Here is a 20,970-nt window from a genome sequence, read left to right as displayed (position 1 = left end):
CCGTGCAAACCCCACTCTTCCAGGAAGCCCCTGAAGAGAAGGGGCTGAGCTGAAGACTCGCCTGTGTCCTGAGGAAAACTTCATTTGGAGATGTAATTTAGAAGAGTTATTTATATCCAACGTAAACTCTTTTTTTAAATTGATAAAAACAAATTTAAACAAATGACATGAAAGAAAAATTTCCCTTTAATTGCTTTCTAGGTGGAGTGAAAGAAAAAGCAATTTGTGAAAGAGTGTTTTTGTTGTTGCTCTAGGTGTGTTAGAAGAATGGCCTTTAGACTAATCTTCAAATCTTCCACCGTTCTCTGCTTTTCAATTTGAGATTAAAAAAAATTAATTTACTGTTTTTTGTCCAAAAAATAAGGTTCTCTTTGTTGTTAAGCTTCATCTTTCCTCCTAAAAACTGCCCCAACGCTCTGTAACTGTTATTTCCATTTCCATTTTTCACATGAGGAAAGAGACTCAGAAAGGTCAAGTAACTTTGTCAATGGCACACAGCTAGTAAGTCGTGATGCTGATATCCACACCCTAGGTTGCTTAATTCAAGAAAGCCATGCTCTTTGCCTCTGCTCATGCCCTCCACCATGCTCTTTGGTTAGTTTCAGAGAGAAGCACAGAGACTCAGAGCTCCCTGGAGCCCAGACTGAGCACCTCAGCACACCGTTGCTGCAGCCTCTCTGTGAACAGGTAAGCAGCAAGGTGTACAGGGCTGTGATCTTGGTGTGGGAAGTTGGTGTGGGACCTGCTGTACCCTGCTTCTTTCTTCTGATTATTGAGAAGTCTGTTGCTTTTCCAGAAAAAGCCGACCCTATTGCATTGTTAGGTGAAAAAGCCATATTTAAGCAGATATGAAGCCAAGGTGATGAGGGGCCTGATGGCAGCTATGGTGTCAGGGCATTCTGTCTCCTCTGGGAACCAAGTTCAGACTCATTTATGGAACAACATGCTTCTGTTGTTGTTGTGATTATCTATGTCACATGAGGCTGCATAACAAACAGCCACAAAACACAGCGACTAAAAACAATGATTTATTTAGCTTTTGATTCCGTGAGTTAGGAATTTAGGCTGTGCTCAGCTGGGAGGTTCTTCTGGACTCTGCAGGGTACTCTTGTGCATCTGTGATCAGCTGCACCTCAGCTGGGCAGCTTTGCTTCTGGGGGAAGGCTGGCTGTTGTCTAGGCAAGCCCTGGCTCTTTACCACAGGCTAGCTAGCCTGGGATTGTCCTCATGACAATGGCAGAGTTGAGGTCGAGAGAGGGAAGGAGGGAAGGAGAAAAGGGAGGAGGCAGGGAGGGAGAGAGAGAGAGAGGTATCTCCACAGAACCTCCAGAACTATCCTTAGCCCTCAATACTTCCACCTCATTCTATTGGCCAAAGAAAGCTATAGGTCAGCCCAAATTCAAGGAGTGGGAAACAGACTCCACCTCCTGATGGGGGGTGGGTCAAAGTCCCACGGTTAAGGGCATGGATCAGGGAGAAGAACTGTGGCTATTTTCAAAATCAGTCTAACAAACCTGCTTGAAACCCATATGGGCCCATATCTTCCTGGACCTGGAACATTATGCATTTTGAAACTTTATTTATATACATCTTGATTCGTTGGCCCTCCACGGATCAGCCAAGGGCTGTAGCCAGCTTGATGTCAAATACACAGCTGGGGCCTTGGCAGGAGGCTGCAGAGTTCACCTCAAAATGCTTTTTCCTCTATTTAAAACTCTATTTGTGGGATTTCCCTGGTGGCACAGTGGTTAAGAATCCGCCTGCCAATTCAGGGGATGTGGGTTTGAGCCCTGGTCCGGGAAGATCCCACATGCTGCAGAGCAACTAAGCCCACATGCCACAACTACTGAAGCCCATGTGCCTAGAGCCTGTGATCTGCAACAAGAGAAGCCACCGTGATGAGAAGCCCGTGCGCCGCAACGAGGAGTAGCCCCTGCTCGCCGCAACTAGAGAAAGCCCACATGCAGCAACAAAGACCCAATGCAGCCAAAAATAAATAAACAAAACAAAACTCTATTTGCTATTTTCCCAATGAAAATCGCTTTTTTTTTCTGATTCCATAAACAATGTGTGTTTATTGTTGAAACATTTTGAACAATAGATAGAATTCTAGGGAGGAAAGTCAGAACCCTCTGCAGCCCCATCGTTCTGTGTTCAGGACCTGGGGTCACGGGCCCGGCCTGTCCTGAGCACAGTGAGCAGAGGCAGGGTCAAAGTGGGGTGAGGAGGAGACGGACTGCACCCTTGTACCTCAAAACAACCCCCGTGGCTCTGCAGCCCTAACCTCTCTGGGCCTCAGCTTCCTCATTGACAAAGCAGATATAACTCGTCGGGTGAAGGGGCAGTAGTGGTTATATATGTGTGTGGGCTTTTGCTAGATGGAAGCTGTTTCTACCGTTAATTATTGCTCCTTCTCTGACCACTGGCCAGCGTTCTTCCAGCTGAAGTTCCCCCAGATCTTCAGGAAGGCCGACGGCTCAGCTCTGGTTCTGCTCTCCCAGAAAACTCGCGGCTAGCAACTTCTTCTGGAAAGGGTTTCCTGCAAAGAAAGGGAAAGGTGAGCAGAGAGGACCAAAGGGCACTCCCAAGAGAGGTGTGAGCAAGGAGGCATGTGTGGCTGACACAGCAGCTGAAAATGGGCAGGGTCCTGCGGGGGGTCGGGGCGGTGCAGCTTCCCTGGGCTGAGGTTTACAGAGAACTGGACTAAAATCATCCTGGACTTTGAAATTCAGGGCAATAGGTGTTATTGAGTGGCCTTGCTGTAGACTCTGTGTAGGACAGAAGGTTGAAGATGCCAGGTCCCAGCGTTCAGGAAGTTCACAGCCGTTGGTGTGGATGGTGGCAGAACAGGGGACGTGGTAAGAGAGCTGACAAGGCTGAATGTGCTTGGAAAGGGCCTTCTGAACAGGTGACACGCGGGAGCAAAGGAGTGGATGGGACAGTCAGGGAGGGAGATTCTCCAGGTTGGTTGGCACATAGGGCAGTAGGGGTTGGATGAGTGTGGGCAGTCGGGGCTCAAGCGTAGCCAGGCCAGCCTGCCCCAGCCTGGAAGTCCATGACGACAGGAGAGACCATGTTGGGTGACCCCTGCTCGTGGCTCCAGGGACCCCTGACTCCTGGCAGGCAGGCTGGTCTCTGCTGAGGGGCCGGCTTGCACCCTGTGCTGCAGGGTGAGATCAGGGGTGGTCCCAGGATAACACCTTCTGCCAGAAACACCTCTGGCACCAGCGGTCAGAGCCACTTCCGGTGTTTAGATAAAAAGCATCCCTTCCTCGTTGCATGATACTGACATTAGCTGAAAAACTGTTTTAATAACCACACAAGCCCACAGTGACCATGGGGATCAGTGCCCCTGGATCTGTGACAAGCCCCTCCCAAGCAGGCTGTTCACTGAGGAGGCTGTCCCTGCCAGGCCTTCTGTCTGAGCATCAGGATCCCTTTGGGAACGTCAGACCCAGATGCCCCCAGGCCTTGTCTGCCTGTCTGTCTGTTGCAGAGAGATTTGCTTAATGTGCTCAACTAATTAGTGATGAGCTGAGCTTGGGGCAGCCTCAGGACATCCTCTCCTCTGTGGCCCTGGTGCCACACTCCCCTCCAGCCCCTGCTGCCCTCCAAGGTCACTCTCAGGTCCTCCTGAGCTTAGAGGGGGAGGGACGGACCGGCATCAAGGAGGCCTTGTTCATCTTCTTTGGCTTTTCTTCATAACCACTCACTAAAGGTGCTTCTGAGGGACACCCTGGCTGGATGTTTGGCCTCTTGAGACAGAAGTCCTACCAGGTACCCATGGGGGACACATTAGAAGGCCCACCCAATCCTGTCACTCACTGGTGTTAGATTTGGGTGTGTTTCTTAACCTCTTGGAGCCTTGACTTCCTGCAAAATGGGTTGAGAATGTGCACCCCATAGGGTGCCCATTTTAGATGGCGGGGTCTAAATAACGGTGGCATTAAAGCACTTCCTGCGTCACAAGTGTGCTACAAACGTGAAGTATTGTGAAACTGAGAATAGCTCCTCATGCGCTCTACTGATTCAACATCCAGAGCTGGAAAAACGTTTCATCGGATCTAAATCTAAAGGTATTTTCGTTTTCGAAAAATCTTGTTGCATATAATATATATTTATTTTGAGACATATAAAAGACTATGTGATCATGCATGAATTATGACACTGAGAATGAAGTGGACACCTAACTGAAGAGCTAGAACATCACCAAAACCACACCCACTTGTAAGACATCTGCTCTGAGATGCCCAGCCTAGCTAGGGCCTCAGCACAGTTGAGCTCCATTTCATTGAAACCTGCTTGCTGCTGGCTCTGGGCAAGGGAGTGCTGCTAGTGGGTAGGGGCAAGTGAGGCCATGGGAGAAGCCCAGTTCTGGAACTGGGGGTCCAGCTCCGTGGAACTTGACTTTGATTTCTCTCCTCTACCGTGAGTGACTCTGCGTGTTTCTTTAGTTCTCCAGGCCGGAGTTCGCCCTGCTGGCTGGAGAGGCCCCGGTGATCTTGTATCTGCCTGGAACAATTGTGGTAACTGCTGGGTTAGACTGGGTAGGGCTGGAGGTTGGCGAGGGAAGTGACCAGCTGGGCAGGCTACAAGGCTGACTGAGCTCTGAGGGGCTCACTCTCTCCTCCAGGCACCTGCCAGCCCTCACCAAGTCACACTCCTACTTCATGTCCTTTCTTCAGCATCTTTTTCCCCTTTAAGAGGAACGCTCTGTGACTTCTGATGAAGTCCTGATTGTCCTTCCAGACGAGCTCTGCCTTCTTCCTCCCATTCAGTCAGGAAATATTCTTGAAGCAGCTAGTAGGTACCAGGCACTACTCCAGACCCTAGATCTCCGATATGAACAATGCAGAGTCCTTTTCACGTGGAGCTTGCTTTGTAGCATTTATGCATTTGTCTGTTTTCTGGGGAGGAAAAGCCAGTTTCCCTTCCCTTGGCTCTGCTGCCTCAGCTCAGGCGGACCTGGACTGGGGGCGAGTGACAGGCTTGTCCCTCCTGGGGCCCAAGGAAAGAGCTGTGGTGCTGTTGGCCCAGAGTGGGTACAGCCACTGCCATGCCCTGCTCTGAGATGCCTGACTGGGACCCTTCCTGAACCAGCCCCCCTGGCGAGGAGGAGGGAAGGGATGGTGGAATATATAAGCCGGGGGCTGCCCTGGGTGGAAGGTGGCAGAGGTTGCAGGGTAGGGAGTGGGAGGCAGAGACTGGACGGGGCCTGGGGCACCAGGGAACAGAGGAGTTGGCAGCCAGACCCCATTACCAGAGGTGGGGAGGCAGGATCACTGTGAACCCAAGCTCCTTGTGCGTGCTCCAATGGGATATCACTTAGAAAACACACATTCAAGGCTACAATTATTACAAATTTCAAGAGGGCAACTGCAGAGCATTAAACCGAAGCACTGGGTGCTTCAGAGCACCTTCCATACCCTCCCCGCCCCAGCATGCGCACATATGGTAGACAACCGCCCCAGGGGACACAGGTGTGCGGGATGGGCAGGAACCAGGGTGGCTTAGAGTGTGCCATGTGGTCAGCCCTGCCTGGGATCATGGGAGAGCTCTCCCTCCCACAGGGTCCTCAGAACTGCACTGGCCCCTGGGGTGTGGGGCTGCCCCTGGGTGTAGGAAGGTCATGGTGTGGTGGCAGGCATGGTCTCAATGGCACTAAAGCCAGCTGTAGTGTCCATCCATGACTGTCTTTTAATGAGGACATTCTGAGGAGGTCTGGGCCAGGCCTCAGTCTAGGCTTTGGGGCGCAGGGGATACTCAGCCCCCGTCCTTAGGGAGGCTGGGCCCCTGAGCAGAAAGCATCAGGGGAGCAGAGAAGGGAGAGGGTGGCTTGACCCTCCAGGCCACAGACAAGAGGTCTTGAGCCTGATCTGGGAAACTCATAGGAATTTGCCACGTGGGGAGGGAGGGGAAGAGCATTCCAGGCAGCAGACAGTATGTGCAGAGACTCAGGCAGACAAGATTTTGTGGTGGCAGAATGATGGGCTGTTCTGGGCGGTTGAGTCCAGGCGACAGTGGTTAGGGTGGGGCTGCAGAGGCCGATGAACCTGGAATTAGTCTGAGCAGGGTGAAGGGACAGAAGGCACATCTTTGGATGCGGCTCTGCTGATCAATTTCTCGGTTCACAGTAATCACCTTAGCACCAGCCCTCTCTCTTCCTTGGATCTGTGCCCACCCAAATTCTCTCTGCTGTGCTCCGTGAAGGCCTGGGGGTCAGTATCAGGTTGTCCAGTACTCCTGGGGGTGTACGATTCACCACTGTGGTCCTGGGCAGTCCTCTTGAGAAGCAGAGCTCAAGGGGCAGCCAGGATTTCTGCAGGGGAGAGATCGGTTACATGTGGCTCCCCAGCCTTCCTGGCCCCTGCAGAGGCTGGCAGAGAGCACAGATTTCAGTCTGGTTCTGCCTTTTACTAACTGTGCAACTCTGGGCAAGTCCCTTACCGTCTGTGAGCCTTGCTTCTCCTCTGCTGAACGGGAATCACAAACGTACTTATCGCTTTGGGTTGTTTGTCAGTTAAATGAGAAAATACATAAAAAGTGGTTAGCACAATAGCTAGCCCATGGTAAAGACTCTATGTCTTGTAGTTATTGTTACAATTTATACCATTCTTGTTTTCAGACCAAAAAAGGGAAGTCCTATTTGGCTCTCCGGGCCCTCTGTGTAGTGCTGCTGAACGGGCAGTGCCTGGAGGTGAGATGTGACATCACGTCGACAGTGGGAGCCGTCTTCAGTGCTGTTGCGTCCTTTGCCAACCTTGGGGAGCTCACCTACTTTGGCTTGGCTTACATGAAAGGTAAGTGGCTTCCAGGTAGCCCACAGCTGGACTGGTGCCTCAGGTAACCCCGGTGTCTAGGTACCTGAGTGCTATTCCTTCTAACAAAACTGCTTGAGACTGGGACATTGCCCCTTGCACACCTAGACCTTAGTCAGTATGTCAAGTCCTCATGTGCAAACTGTCAAGTAAGTGCAGAGGATGGTAAGGAAACAATGCTTGTAAGATGTTGTAGCTTCTGTGATTTGCTGGGTCTGGTTGACCAATCTCAGTGCCTTGAGGTTAGACAAGCAAATGTGAGAAACATTTTCGTCTAGGTGGGAATGCAAAATGGTGCAGCCACTATGGAAAACAATATGGCAGCTCCTCAAAAAATTACAAATTTACCCTATGATCCAGCAATTCCACATTGACATACATACCCAAAATAATTGAAAGCAGCATCTCTCAGAGATATTGGTATTCCCATGTTCATAGCAGCATCATTCACAGTAGCTAATACATGGAAGCAACGCAAGTATTCACTGACAGATGAATAGACGAGCAAAATGTGGTATATACGTACAATGGAATATTATTCGGCCTTTAAAGAGGAAGGGAATTCTGACACATAGATGGCTAGATGACACACAGAGGCTACAACATAGATGAGCCTCAAGGACATTATGCCGAGTGAAATAAAGCAGTTACAAAAAGGCAGATATTGTATGATTCCACTTACGTAAGGTACCTAGAGCAGTCAAATTCGTAGGGACACAAAGTTGAACGGTGGTTGCCAGGGTCTGGGTGGAGGAGGAAATGGAAATTATTGCTTCACGGGTACAGACAGAGTTGCAGTTTTACAAGATGAAAAAGTTCTGGAGATGGATGTGGTGATGCGGTTGCACAACAGTGTGAATGTACCTAATTCTCCTGAACTATATACTTAACTGTGGTTACAATGGTCAATTTTATGTTGTGTGTATTTTACCACAATAAAAATAAAAATGAGCCCATTTAATCATCCAGGACTAGTGGGAAATCAGCACACCCACCCCAGGAGCCTAAGTTAAGAACCCCTTCTGAAGATCCAGAAGGAAAGGGTTTTTACACCTTTCCATCTCTGCCCTTTTGTCAAAGGGAGTCTTTATTTCCATCTACCGCAAAGATCTCTTCGTTGTAGTGGAAGCTCTTTAACCACTGTGTGGAGTGATGGGAAGCAGGCTGAGCTGGGATCACATAGACCTTCAGGTTAAACCCTGCTCCACCAGCCCATCTTGCTAGGTGTCATGATCTCCGTGTTCCTCTATTCTCCCATCCCCAGTGGGAGAAGCTTATCAGCTTGTGGTAGGATCACTCAGTGTGCCATGGTGAGTAGAGGGTGGACCTTACCTCTCATAGTTCTCAGCAGACCTCTGAAAAATCCCTCTCCCGAGTAAAAAGAGCAACATTATATGCTTCGATGTTGTCAATTGATGTTTGCTCAGTCTTTCCTAAAGTGTGAATAGAAGAACCTGCAGGAAACATTTTTATTGATCTCTAACATGCAGCCTTCATAAAACCAGTGTGCTTGCTCTGGGAGAAAAACCTTAAGGCTTCTCCCCTACTTTCCCTCCCAGTCAGGTGCCCACCCCTGGACCCCTTCCACGTGGACATCCTAGACCTACTCAGCTGGGGCCTCCTGGGTAAATCACTCAAGAGTGACAGTCAGGGGTTTGGACATAAACCCATTTGGGATGGTCTGCCAGCCAAACTGTAATGGGGACCTGCCCATCCCTTGGGAAGACGTGACCCAAAGGGAAGGGTGAGTCGGTGTGGGGAGTCAGGTTCAGCAGCCAGGGCTGAGGACACAGCGGGCAGAGGTCTGGACACTGCGTGGTGAGGGCGGAGTGTGGAGAAGGGCATGGGGCAGAGCAGGGCTGGGACAGACCTGCAGGGGTTCAAGGGGAGTGGCCAAGGGTACCCAGGAGGGGTGGTGAGGGTCAGGCTTTGCCTTGAGGAGAGCAGGGGGTAGATGTGGGGCCTCCAGTGGCTAGAGCTCATTCAGCCTCCCTCCCAGAGGTGCTAGAAGACAAACTTAACTGCAGTTGAAGTCCTGAACTTGGGTTGGTGGAGTTTTCAAGGTGGCAACATTCAGGTCAAAAGACAAAGGTGACTCCACTTATGCCCTGTCTTAGTCATCTCAGGCTGCTATAACAAAATGCTGTAGACTGAGTGGCTTAAACAGCAGACATTTATTTCTCAGAGTGCTGGAGGCTGGGAAATCCAAGATCAGGCTTCGAGCATGGTCATGTTCTTGGTGAGGGCCCTCCTCTTGGCTTGCAGATGGCCACCTCCTCACTGTATCCTCATATAGCAGAGAGAGCCAGCTCTGGGTTCTTCCTCTTCTTATTACACTAATCCTGTCATGGGGGTCCCACCCTCATGACCTCATCTAAACCTAATTACTTCCCAAAGGCCCCACCTACAAATAGCATCACACCTGCAGGGGGTAGGGCTTCAATATATGAATTTGGGGGATACAAACATTCAGTCCATAACACTCTGGCTGGGGAGATGTGGGCATGGTCCAGCTGATGCACCTGGCCCATGGCAGAAATGGAATATATACTCAGTTCTTTGTTTTTTAATTTTATTTCCATAAGATGGTAGCTGGGAGGCCGATGTTAAGTGATATCTTCTCTAAGATAAATAATCATATTTTCTCCTCTGGGTGCTGAGTTTCTCTTCCTTGACACTTTCCTCTTTGTCCCCTGTTCTTGGCCTCTCATGGACCCAGCAAAGATCCTGTGGTACTAGCTATCCAGATGACTTGCTTCCTGTTCTCTCCTGTACTCAATTGACTCTTGTCTGACCCTCCGGGCAAAGCTCAGGGCTGTGAGTCTGAGGGGTGGTGCCTGACCGACTGCTTCTCCCTTTAAATACTCTCTACTTCCATTTCAGGCAAAGAGTTCTTTTTCCTGGATGCTGAAACCAGGTTGTGCAAAATAGCCCCCGAAGGCTGGAGTGAGCAGCCCCAGAAGAAGAGCTCCCCGGATACCTTCACGCTCTTTCTGAGAATAAAGTTCTTCGTCAGTCACTATGGGCTGCTCCAGTGAGTGCTGCAAACTTCTTTGTTTGTTCCTTAAGGTGTTTATGTACATCCAGGCTGACATTAGAGATAATAGGTAGGCAAGTGCTTGGCAAACTAATGTGCGTATAAATAACAACAGTTACTGTGGCTGATCTTCTGTTGATTGGATTCCAATATGACAGAAAAGGGGGAAAAGTCAGTATTTGGGGACAGGTCCCGGTCAAAATGAAAACTTACCCTTTTGTTTCAAACATATGCCAGTCAAGGTCAAGTTCTCTCTCCCCTGACCCCAACATGCCCCGCCTCCCAGCAGCCCAGTGATGAGGGTTCGAGGAAAGGGTCGCCGGTTTGGGGTTGGATCACTGTCTCTATTCCTTTGCTTACTAGAAGCACCATCTAACTGAACATCAGTTTTCTCACTTGAACCACAGGAACAAACATCTCCATGGTTGTGGGAAATAACTGGCACAGAGTAGACCTCAATGAGTGACAGGAAGCATGGTGTGGATAAAGGAGACTGCGCTTGTCTTACTGGCATTGCCCTCTGGGTTCTATTGACTTGTATCTCATCTTCTCTCCTTTATCTGCTTCCCAGGCTTTAGTGGTCTCCCTCACCTTCAGCATTCCAGTGACCTTTATTCCTGCATCTCTTTCCCAGGCACAGTTGGACAAGGCACCAATTTTACCTGCAGCTTCGGAGAGACATCCTAGAGGAGAAGCTGTACTGCAATGACGAGATGTTGCTGCAGCTGGGGGTCCTCGCCCTGCAGGCTGAGTTTGGCAGTTACCCAGAGGAGGTAGGGGTAAAGACTGGGGTCCCTTGGGTGGGGTCACTGGAGAAGCAATTATGGGCCGGGGGGAACAGTTAGAAATGTGAAGACTAAGCCTGTGTTTTTAGCACCTATCAACTGCTGAGATTGGGGTAAACTGCATTCCTCCATTCATTCATCCATCCATTCATCCAAGAAACAACCATCAAGTGTTCTTTGCTAGACTCTGGGGGATACAAAGATCAACAGGTCATTGTACATTGTAATGTAGTTCTAATCTAAGGTCTTGCCTAAAAACAGTAATTTACTAATTTATTGCGTTCTTATAATCACTGGCTTTCAAATGGTTTGTGCCATAACCCCTGATAAAAAAAATGACAGACATTACCACCCAACCTGTACACATGTGTCCATGTAACAGAACTGAGGCAAAAGTTTAGGAAATCAGATGCACCCTTTCTATATGTGATACACATTGGTATTTCCTATTCTATCCTAGTTAATTTATAAATGCAGGCTATGAACCACAAGATTGATTTCACAGCTCACTAATGGACTGTAGGTTGCAGTTTGAAAAATACGTTTCAGACTACACCAATATCATCTTGCTTTCCTCCTAGCACATCTTCAGAAAGTGCCACCACGTCTGGAGCCTTCTAAGTCCTTCTTCATCCCCTTGCATTTTTCACCACCCAGCATGGTGTATCCATTTCCTCATCAGTCTTACTGTAGGTCTCTCCATTAGAATGGAATCCACCAGAGGGTAAAGGTTTTGTGTGTTTTGTTCTGCCATTTCCCCAGCACCAAAGCAGTGTCTCAAACACAGGCAGTTTGCTCAAGAGTATTGATCTAAGGAGTGGATGGACGAATGGAGTACAGGCTCCTGGCTGGATAACACTGTGGATAAAAGTCATCCATCAGGCGAGTCAGCAGCTTGCTTGTCAGGGAAATGTAGCTCAGTTCCCAACACCCTGTCCTTCTGACCCTCCCTTCCCTGCTCCCACTTCAGTCCACAAGGACTGAGACTTCACTTTCTCCTCCTGGCACCCCCCACCCCCCTGGCCTGGGCGGGCAGTCTCCCAGGGCTGGCCTGGCCCCCGGAACCCCTCCCTGCACCTTTGACAAGCCTCCAGGCCTGTCACTGGTTACACTGGAACTCCTTCCTGTCTCCTCAGTCCCCAGAGCTGGGGTCCTAACCATGCCTAGGCCAGCTCCCTCCTGCCCTGGTACTGCTACTTGCGGGGAGGGGCGTCTTGGGAGGAGAGGGGCCCAGGCACATGTATGGTGCTGTCAGCCAGGGGTGCCCCAGTGAATCAGTCACCATCCTAGCTGCAGCCTCTTGTCCAGCCCTGTGTGCGGCTCATTTGGACGGGTGGGGTACGGATTGGGGGGTAGGGAGGGCGGCCTCCAGGGGCAGAGCATTGGGCTGCCCTTAGTAGGCTCTATGGAGCAAAGGAGTGGGCCTGAGTTTTGGGGTCAGACAGAAACCCGGTCCAAACCCTGACTCTTTTGTTAAGTAGCTAAGTGGCTTTGGGCACGTTGTCTCTCTGAGTCTCGGCTTTTTCACCTGCAAAATGGAAATAGTAGTAGGTCAAAGCTGCTGTAAGTGTGGAAGGTGGTGACGTACGTATGAGGCCTGGCATGTAGCAACTGCTGTTTGCAAGCTTCCCTTCCCCTACCCCAGAATCAGGAGTGCTCTGCTATAAAAGAAAACAAAGACTAACTTTCAGTCTATGGATTCAGACACGATGTTTAACCCGAGATCCTAACTCTAGGGCTGATAGTTGGTGGAAACTGTGAGCCAGGTCCACTGAAGGCAGTTGGGAACACGCAGGCCCAGACTTTTCTTATGGGATCACTTGCCCCAAGGCTCCAGGGGCCCAGACCTGACTCTAGGCGCCCAATTCTGGCAACCCCCTGCGCCTTTGGCCTGCCCAGTTTCTGACTGGCCTCACCTAGCTCCTGCCTCAGCCCAATTTCCTCCTTCACCTCCAGCTTCTCCCCCAGATCCGGCCTAACCTCAACCTCTCCAGCTGCTCTGGGGACCAGTGTGGTTCCAAGATGTTCTCTGCTGCCCCTGTGTGGCCTCCAAAGGCAGACTTTTTCCCTTTCTTTCTCTCTGTGTGTGTGTGTGTGTGTGTGTGTGTGTGTGTGTGTGTGTGTGTGTGTGTAAAGGCAACAGATTCCACACACCCATTCATTTGTGCAGCCACTCTCTCAGCCCTAATTTAGGGAGGGCCTCCTCCATGCTTGCATCGTCTAAGCCTGCGTCAACCCTGCAAAGCTGGTGTTATTTCTATCTGCATTATAGAAGAATTGCACTTCTGTGAGGTTAGGTAAGCTAGTGAAAGCGCAGCCAGGACTCACTTCTAGGGCCTTGTTTCGCTATGTGCCAGGCACTGCGGTGGGCACATCAAAGGGCATTAGGGGGTCTCAGAGGGGAGAGCCCCTCCCTGTGTCTGGGTCACTAGTGGACAGGAGGAGGAGGCTGGCCCGTCCAGCTCTGCAGGGATTTCACGGCAGCCTTAGCTGCCAGGCTGCGAGGCTGGTTGACACTGCCAGTCAGATCCAGGAGAAACTTCGTGTGCCCTCCTAAGGGGTGGATATTTTGTTTGATAAATGGTTCTGGTGCTGGAAAACAAACAAACAAACATGATTTAGAAACCACAGTAGTGAAAGATTGGGAGCCACTGATGAATTCTAAGCAGGAAGTAACATGATTACATTTGCATTTTAAAAAGGGAGACAAAGACAATTTGGTACAAAAATAAATCTCCTTAATCACATCATTACAGTAGAACAACTTTCCTCTGGGTGCATTCTCTTCCAGCCTTTGACCACATGCAGGGATTTTATGCAGTTGTAAGCGTTGCGCGGGCCTCTCACTGTTGTGGCCTCTCCCGTTGCGGAGCACCAGCCTTTGACCACATGCAGGGATTTTATGCAGTTGTAAACGTTGCGCGGGCCTCTCACTGTTGTGGCCTCTCCCGTTGCGGAGCACAGGCTCCGGACGCGCAGGCTCAGCGGCCATAGCTCACGGGCCCAGCCGCTCCGCGGCATGTGGGATCTTCCCGGACCAGGGCACGAACCTGTGTCCCCTGCACCGGCAGGCGGACTCTCAACCACTGCGCCACCAGGGAAGCCCCCTAATGAGCTTTTGAGATAGCCATGCGGTACGCCTCAGCAGGGCTGGACCTTTGTTTACTTATTTGTTCTCTCACTGGTGGGCATCACCTAGAGGCGCCATGTGAATGGTAATAACTACTATTATTGTTGTTCCATTTGCTTCTGATCTTACTTTTTAACCTAAATGACATAGAAATAAATGTTTGTGCTGGAGGTTTTTTGGTTTCATGCTGACTTCTCTAGAACATAGTCCTAGCAATGCGATGCTGGGTCAAAGGTCCTACATACTTACAAAAAAGCTTAGTAGACTTGTTTTAGAGCAGTTTGAGTTTCAAAGCAAAATTGAGTGGCAAGTGCAGAGATTTCCTATATACCCTTTTGCCTCCACATACATAGCTTCCCCCACAATCAATGTCCTCCACCAGGGTGGTACATTTGTTGCAACTGATGAACCTACATGGACATATTGTTATCCCCCAGAGTTCATAGTTAATATTAGGGTTTACTCTTGGTGTTTTACCTTCTATGGGTTTGGACAAATTTATAATGCCATATATCCACTACCATAGTATCATACGGAGTAGTTTCACAGCCTTAAAAATCCTCTGTGCTCCACCTATTTATCTCTCTTTCTCCACCCAACCCCTGGCAACCACCAGTCTTCTTATTGTCTCCATAGTGTTGCATTTTCCAGAATGTCATAAGGTCAGAATCATCCAACCTTTTTTCAAAATGGCTTATTTCACTGAATGATATGTATTTATGTTTCCTCCATGTCTTTTCAACTTGATAGCTCATTTCCTTTTAGTGCTGAATAATATTCCATTGTCTGGATGTACCAGAGTTTATTTATTCATTTACCTACTGACGGACCTCTTTTGCTCCCAAGTTTTGGCAACTATGAATAAAGCTGCTGTAAACATCCAGGTGCAGGTTTCTGTGTGGACATACATTTCCAACTCCTTTGGGTAAATACCAAGGAGCATGATTGCTAGATCATATGGTAAAAGTATGTTTAGTTTCATAAGAAATTGAAGAACTGTCTTCCAAGAGTGGCTGAACCATCGTGCATTCCCACCAGTAATGAATGCAAGTTCCTGTTACTCCACATCTTTGTCAGCATTTGGTGTTGTCAGTGTTCTGGATTTGGGCCATTCTGATAGCATTCTGAATGCTTTTTTATGCACTGGATGGCTGAGCAATTTCTTTCCCTTTGCGTCTCTGAGCGGAGCTTAGAACTGGCATAGGCCAGCCCTTGGCTGGAGGATTCTCAGTCCACAGTTACATGGGGACTCCTATGCCACACCAGGAGCATGGGGATGTAATGGATGCTGTGCTGTTCCCTTCAGACCGCCTCATCAGACCGACTTGCCCAATCCCAGCCCCAAGAAGGCCAGATGCTCCCGGCTCCCAGCTGCCTCCCTCATGGGCAGTTGTCCTCAGCTGTGGGGACCTGTCTTGCCGAAGATTAGACTGGGAGGGGCTTCCTGAGACTAGGATGGGCTGATGCAGGAGTACCAGGGAAGGGTCAGCTTCTCCATCTGCCAAGCTCTACTTTCCTCATTCCTTACAGTGAACCCTGAGACCACGCCTCCAGAACATCTGCCTACCTCTCTCTGCCCTGGAGTGTGTACCAGGGAACATAGCATCAGATAGCAAGTGATGCTGAGTCATGACGATCTTCCTGCAGCTCCTGGTGGGCTGCAGCCTCAGGTTCCCAGAAGAGTAGACTTGATGTAGGCTCTGGCCTGGGGCAGGGTGTGGGTGTCAGATCTTCTCTCGTTCAGGGGACAACTTCCTGATGACCTTGTGGAGAGACGGTGCCACAGCCAAGACCTCCCTTGTGAGAGGGGACAGTGTACTGGTAGCACATGCAGACAGAAGCGCTAAATGAATACACAGAAACAAAGCTTTAGGGCCATGGTTTCGCTGTGCCTTTTGGGGAGTGGAGTGGCATTGTGGAATGTGCGAGGGCTTTGGGGGATGAAATCTTCTTTCTGTCACTTACAAGTGGTGTGACCTTGGCCCTGTTGAATGACTTCCTTTCTTGTTCATTTTGTGCATCTTGGCAATGACAATAATAATACTGTCCTCATAGGATTACCGTGAGGATAGAAAGAGCTAATGTGTTCTGGGCACCATGTGGCGTACAGAAGGGGCTCAAAAACAGGTGGCTTCTTTCCTCTCTCCCTTCTGTTCCTGTCATATGGTTTGGCCCAACCTCTAATATGGTAGAAAATGATATCCCGGTGGGTACTTTAAAGGAGCAGACAGGCTTCTGTTCTGCTCAGAGTCCCATAGAAGGCATCTTGGTGGCACCTCTTTTCTTCTGCATCTTTTCCGCAGGTAGAGAGTAAAGCCTATTTTCGAGTTGAAGATTACATCCCCGTAAGTCTGATTGAGAGGATGACGGCTCTCCGGGTCCAAGTCGAAGTCTCAGAGCTGCACCGTTTAAGTCCTGTGCTCTGGGGAGAGGATGCGGAGCTGGAATTCTTGAGGGTGAGGCCTTTGGATTCTTGAGAGGGTGTATCGGTGTTCAAGGGCACATAGTCGGCAATCCCCTCCAGAGATTTCTCTGGGGCTGGATGTGCTCAGACACACAAGGAAGTATGACCAAGGGACTTGAGCCTTTGGGAGAAAGGAAGCTCCATCACCCTGTGGGGCAAGGAGAGACTTTTGGAAGCAGATGGCATTGGAAATGATTCCCCCAAATGGGTAGGATTTATTGGGCTGGGGTGGGTATGGCAGGGCCTTTCTTCAATCTTGGAGCTCACAGTCGCTATTCAGTGAGTGGGGGGAGACCACATTTCTCATAGAGACATTTCTGACAACTGAAGTAAAAAACTTGAGTGTGAGCCAAAAGCAAAGCCGTTGGAAGACTTCAAGTTTGCAGCCTTCCGGGCAACTGTTCTCAGCACAGCACAGGTGGTGTGGTCCATACATATGGGTGCAGCTCTGGTCTACTCTTTCTTTGGCCCTTTAGCAAAAGCAGTGATATTTCAGTCCCTTATGTTTGTGGGCACACAGAGCCTCCGACGAATAGCTTTTGCTCACTCCACGACTTAACACCTGCAGTGGACCAAGCACAGTAGCAAACAGAGACAGAAAGGACATGCTTCCTGCCCCCAGGGAGTCCCAAGTCTTGTAGGGAGGACAGATGGGTACCCAGAGGCATGCAACACTGTGATAACTGCCCAATGAGAACAATAGAAGTACCAGTTACTTTACTTCAGGGTGGGAGGGAATGGCCGCTCTGCCTGTGCAGGTAGAGCTCGGGGGCACATGGGAGAAGGCCCCCCAGCTTCCCCAGGGTGATGTGCCTGGTGGGGCCTTTAGAGCTGGGGATCAGTTTCAAAAGGAAACTCCAGGATTTATACATTTCTTTGTACAAAAGTCTCCTGAAGCAGGTAGAAATATTCTGTTTTCTTGCCTTTGATAGAGACAGTCATTTGAAAGTAGAACTGCCAAGGTGAGGTCTGTCCATTTTTTTTTGGTCAGTCACTTGGAATTGTCTGCAACACCTAGCACAGTGTAAACCTCAAGCATCTCATTTGAGAAGCCCTGGCAGAAAGGTGCTCACTGTCTTCCATTATCCAGCCTTCATGCGCATTCCTTGTTAAGGGGATGCAGCATTCCCTTGACGAGAGACAAGTGGGGACTTCAAAGCCATCAGCACACATCTGATGGAAAGTGGCCACAGGACCATAGAGCCAGCAGAGAGACTAAGGACTCAGGTCTGCAGAGGCTCCTGCAGGCAGACGATGTCTGGCCCGCCTCTGCCCAGGCCCTGGCTTAGTGTTCTGGGCTCACTGTGTCCCTCCTTCCTCTGGTTGAAGGATGCAAGTGGTGGTAAAGGAAGCCACCATCTCGTAAGCAAAAATGCAGGAAATTTTTTAGGGCGTATCTTTGTTTTTTAATCGAAGTATAGTTGATTTACAATATTGCATTAGTTTCAGGTGTACAGCAAAGTGATTTAGTTATATACATGTATTGATATATATTTTTTCTGATTCTTTTCCATTATAGGTTATTACAAGATACTGAATATAGTTCCCTGTGCTATACAGTCAATCCTTGCTGTTTTTCTATTTTATATATAGTAGTGTGTATCTGTTAATCCCATAGTCCTAATTTATCTACCCCCACCACCGCCCACTGCTTTCCCCTTCGGTAATCATAAGTTTGTTTCTATGTCTGTGAGTTTGTTTCTGTTTTGTAAATAAGTTCATTTGTACTATTTTTTAGATTCCACATATAAGTGATATAGTATAATATTTGTCTTTCTCTGTCTGAGTTACTTCACTTAGTATGGTAATCTCTAAACATTTTTTTTTAGTCTTGATGGAAAACACTAAATAGATTTGATTTGTATGCGATCTTACCAGTTTCAAGGAACACCTACTTTTGTGGTTCCCCACGGTTGTTGGTTGGGCTTGCTGATGCTAGGCCTGCCCACAGTACAGACACATGGACTAGAGAGTTCTTGGTAACCCCCAGACCACATTGTGACCCTTCTTGTTAGGGCTAGTGTTTGTTAAACAAGCCCTCTCATCCATGATTATAAAAGTAGATGTTAGCTCATGATACTGCCCCCTGGAGACAGTACGATTACATTTGGGTATATTCATCCTTCTCTGTGCATTCACAAGTGTACATGCATATATATTTAAAATTGGGTTTATATTATATAGTCAGTTTTGCATTATTTTATAATCCCATCTCACTAAAATTTTGAAACTTTATTTTGAGTCAACACATGGGGTACCCTAAATTTTTCTCAATAGTCTGTTGTTTGGCACATAAACTGTTTTAAATATGGGACTATTTTAAACAATACTGAGGTTAGTATTTTTACTACGTAAGTCTTTAGCTGCATTTCTGATTAATTTCTTGGGAAGAGACTCTCATGAGTGGAATTACAGGGTCGAAGGTTAAGAACATTTTAAACATTGTTGGTATATATTGCTGACACTCTACATTGCAGTCATTTCTCTCACTTCTTGTCCTCTCTGCTAGGTTGTAAATGTCCAGAGGGTCTTGAATCCCCAGAGCCCAGCACATAGCCCAGTTACTCCATAAACAGTCACTGGATTATTTAATTATAGCTCCTCGTGGCTCCCTTTTCCATTATCAGATGGTGCCTATTGGCCTCCGGTTCACTGATGACTAATTCTGCTAGTTCATCATCTCACACTAGAAGGAGACTTGGCAGAAGTCCAGTTTGGGTACTGCTAAATAACATACTCTGTCTGCAAGATTCACAGTTATGTTAGCATATTAGTCCCAGAACAACCTGTTCGAGGTTAACTCAGTGTTTTCCAAACTTCTTCAGCCATGGAACCACCTTTCCACATAACTAGGGGTTGCCATATGCTGTTAAAATATTTTCTTTTCTTTTCTTTTTGCTGTTGAAATCATACTGGTTGTACCCTGTATTTTTTTCCCACTTAGTGTTATAACAGATGCTTTTCCCAGATAATTACAAATGCTTTGTAAATATCCTTTGTAAAGCTTGCCTGATAATCCCTTTTAAGGTGGTACTGCCTTTAGGAAACTAGTCCTGCCAACCCAACTCTGCAAGTGTGCACCAAACATCGCTCTGATCAAGGGTCTGTCTTGATCATTCAGTATATTTTCTTAGGACAGATTCCCAGAAGTGGAATGATAGGGTCAAAGGATGTAAACTGTTGTAAATCTCTTGAAGAATATCTGGAAATAATCCATTTGTTCCAACAATTTTCAGTACAGCCAGGGTGCTGTGTGGGCTGGGAGCCAGGAGAGCCTGGGTCCAGTCTCAGCTTCGCTGCTTACTGGAGGGATCAGGGGAAAACAGTGAGATGGCCCTAAGCACAAGGAGATGAGGTGCCCCTCAGAGAGGAAAGTCAGCAGTAGCAGCACAGAGTGGAAGAGGAGTGGTGCCACAGAAGATTCCCTAGTAAAGCATGGAGACATAGGTAATATTATTTATTTTACAGATGGAAGATGCCCTTGACGACATTACATAAATTTACCTATATTTACAGACTTTATGGAAACTCTGTATTTTAGTTGTTAAGAGTGAAGACTCAGAAGAAAACAGACTCATATTTTCATTCCTGGCTCCTAAGTGGGAACTTTTACAGACTACTTAGTCTTCCTGTGCCACCATTTTCTCATTTGAAAAGAGGTAGCTACACCTATCTCTTATGATTACTGTGAAGATTAAATGAAATAAATGCATGAGAAATGTTTAGAATTGTTACTGAACTGAACTTAGTCCTCTCACCTGTGCACAGTAAGGCCAATCTATGGACATCTGGTTGTGGTGAATGAAAGTGCAGCATTTATTGCAGGGGCCAAACAAGGAGAATGGGCAGCTCATGCTAAAAAGACCCGAACACTCTGATGGCTTTCCGGGAAAGGTTTTTAAAGACAGGGTGAGGGAGAGGGCTGTGGGGTGTGTGATCAACTCATGGACGTTCTTTTGATTGCTTGGCAGTGAGGTAATTGGGAGTAAACATCATCAACCTTCTGGTTCCAACCAGTCTGACGGTCTACATGCTGGTGGTGGTCAGCATACAGTTAACTTCTTCCTCCTGGTGGGGGTTTCAGTATCTGCAAAACAGCTCAAAGGATATGGCTCAGAATATTATCTATAGCCTTTGAGGAGGAATTACACATTCTTAACTTTGTTTAACAGTTCTTATTAAATTGTCTTGCTTGACTGTTTTCCTTTGTTTCTGCATTTTCTCACTTCTCTGATTAAATTTATTCTTTGGAACTCGGGGAAAGACTAGGAAGCTAAAGTTTTTCTACAAACAAGAGGCAGGCGGAAGACATGGCAGGGAATGTGTGTGTGTGTCTGTCCCAGGAAGGCCCCATAGGGTCCTGCTCCATTACAGAATGGCACTTTACCATTTTAAGAATTTTGTGGCTCCAAGTACTTCAGTATCATATCCCTCTCTATATAATTAAAAAATTAAAAATTAAAATAAATACTAAATTTAAAAAATGTAAGCAAGTCTAACAAAGTCATCTCTATTCTGATGATGACTACTTTAATGGTTTAATTTTTTTTTTTAACTATCACATCAAATTCTTTTTTTTTTAACATCTTTATTGGAGTATAATTGCTTTACAATGGTGTGTTAGTTTCTGCTTTATAACAAAGTGAATCAGCTATACATATACATATATCCCCATATCTCTTCCCTCTTGCATCTCCCTCCCTCCCACCCTCCCTATCCTACTCCTCTAGGTGGTC

The 20,970-nt window shown here is 47.9% G+C and overlaps 1 protein-coding gene across 1 annotated transcript in view; it reads left to right on the top strand.

The window, feature by feature from the left end:
- The window catches only part of LOC102973453 (FERM and PDZ domain-containing protein 2), a 62,512-nt gene that overhangs the window by 10,938 nt on the left and 30,604 nt on the right, over positions 1-20,970 (top strand). The window contains exons 6-13 of the mRNA XM_007106635.2: positions 600-687; positions 2,431-2,557; positions 4,455-4,526; positions 6,626-6,800; positions 9,702-9,852; positions 10,490-10,628; positions 15,384-15,386; positions 16,074-16,226. Of these exons, the coding sequence (XP_007106697.2) occupies positions 600-687; positions 2,431-2,557; positions 4,455-4,526; positions 6,626-6,800; positions 9,702-9,852; positions 10,490-10,628; positions 15,384-15,386; positions 16,074-16,226 (908 nt within the window). The remainder of the gene's footprint in view (positions 1-599; positions 688-2,430; positions 2,558-4,454; positions 4,527-6,625; positions 6,801-9,701; positions 9,853-10,489; positions 10,629-15,383; positions 15,387-16,073; positions 16,227-20,970) is intronic.

The sequence above is a fragment of the Physeter macrocephalus genome, chromosome 20 (genome assembly GCF_002837175.3).
Source record: "Physeter macrocephalus isolate SW-GA chromosome 20, ASM283717v5, whole genome shotgun sequence".
NCBI classification, from domain to species: domain Eukaryota; kingdom Metazoa; phylum Chordata; class Mammalia; order Artiodactyla; family Physeteridae; genus Physeter; species Physeter macrocephalus.
Note: the sequence above shows the minus strand (reverse complement) of the source record. Positions and strands in the feature narration are given on the sequence as shown.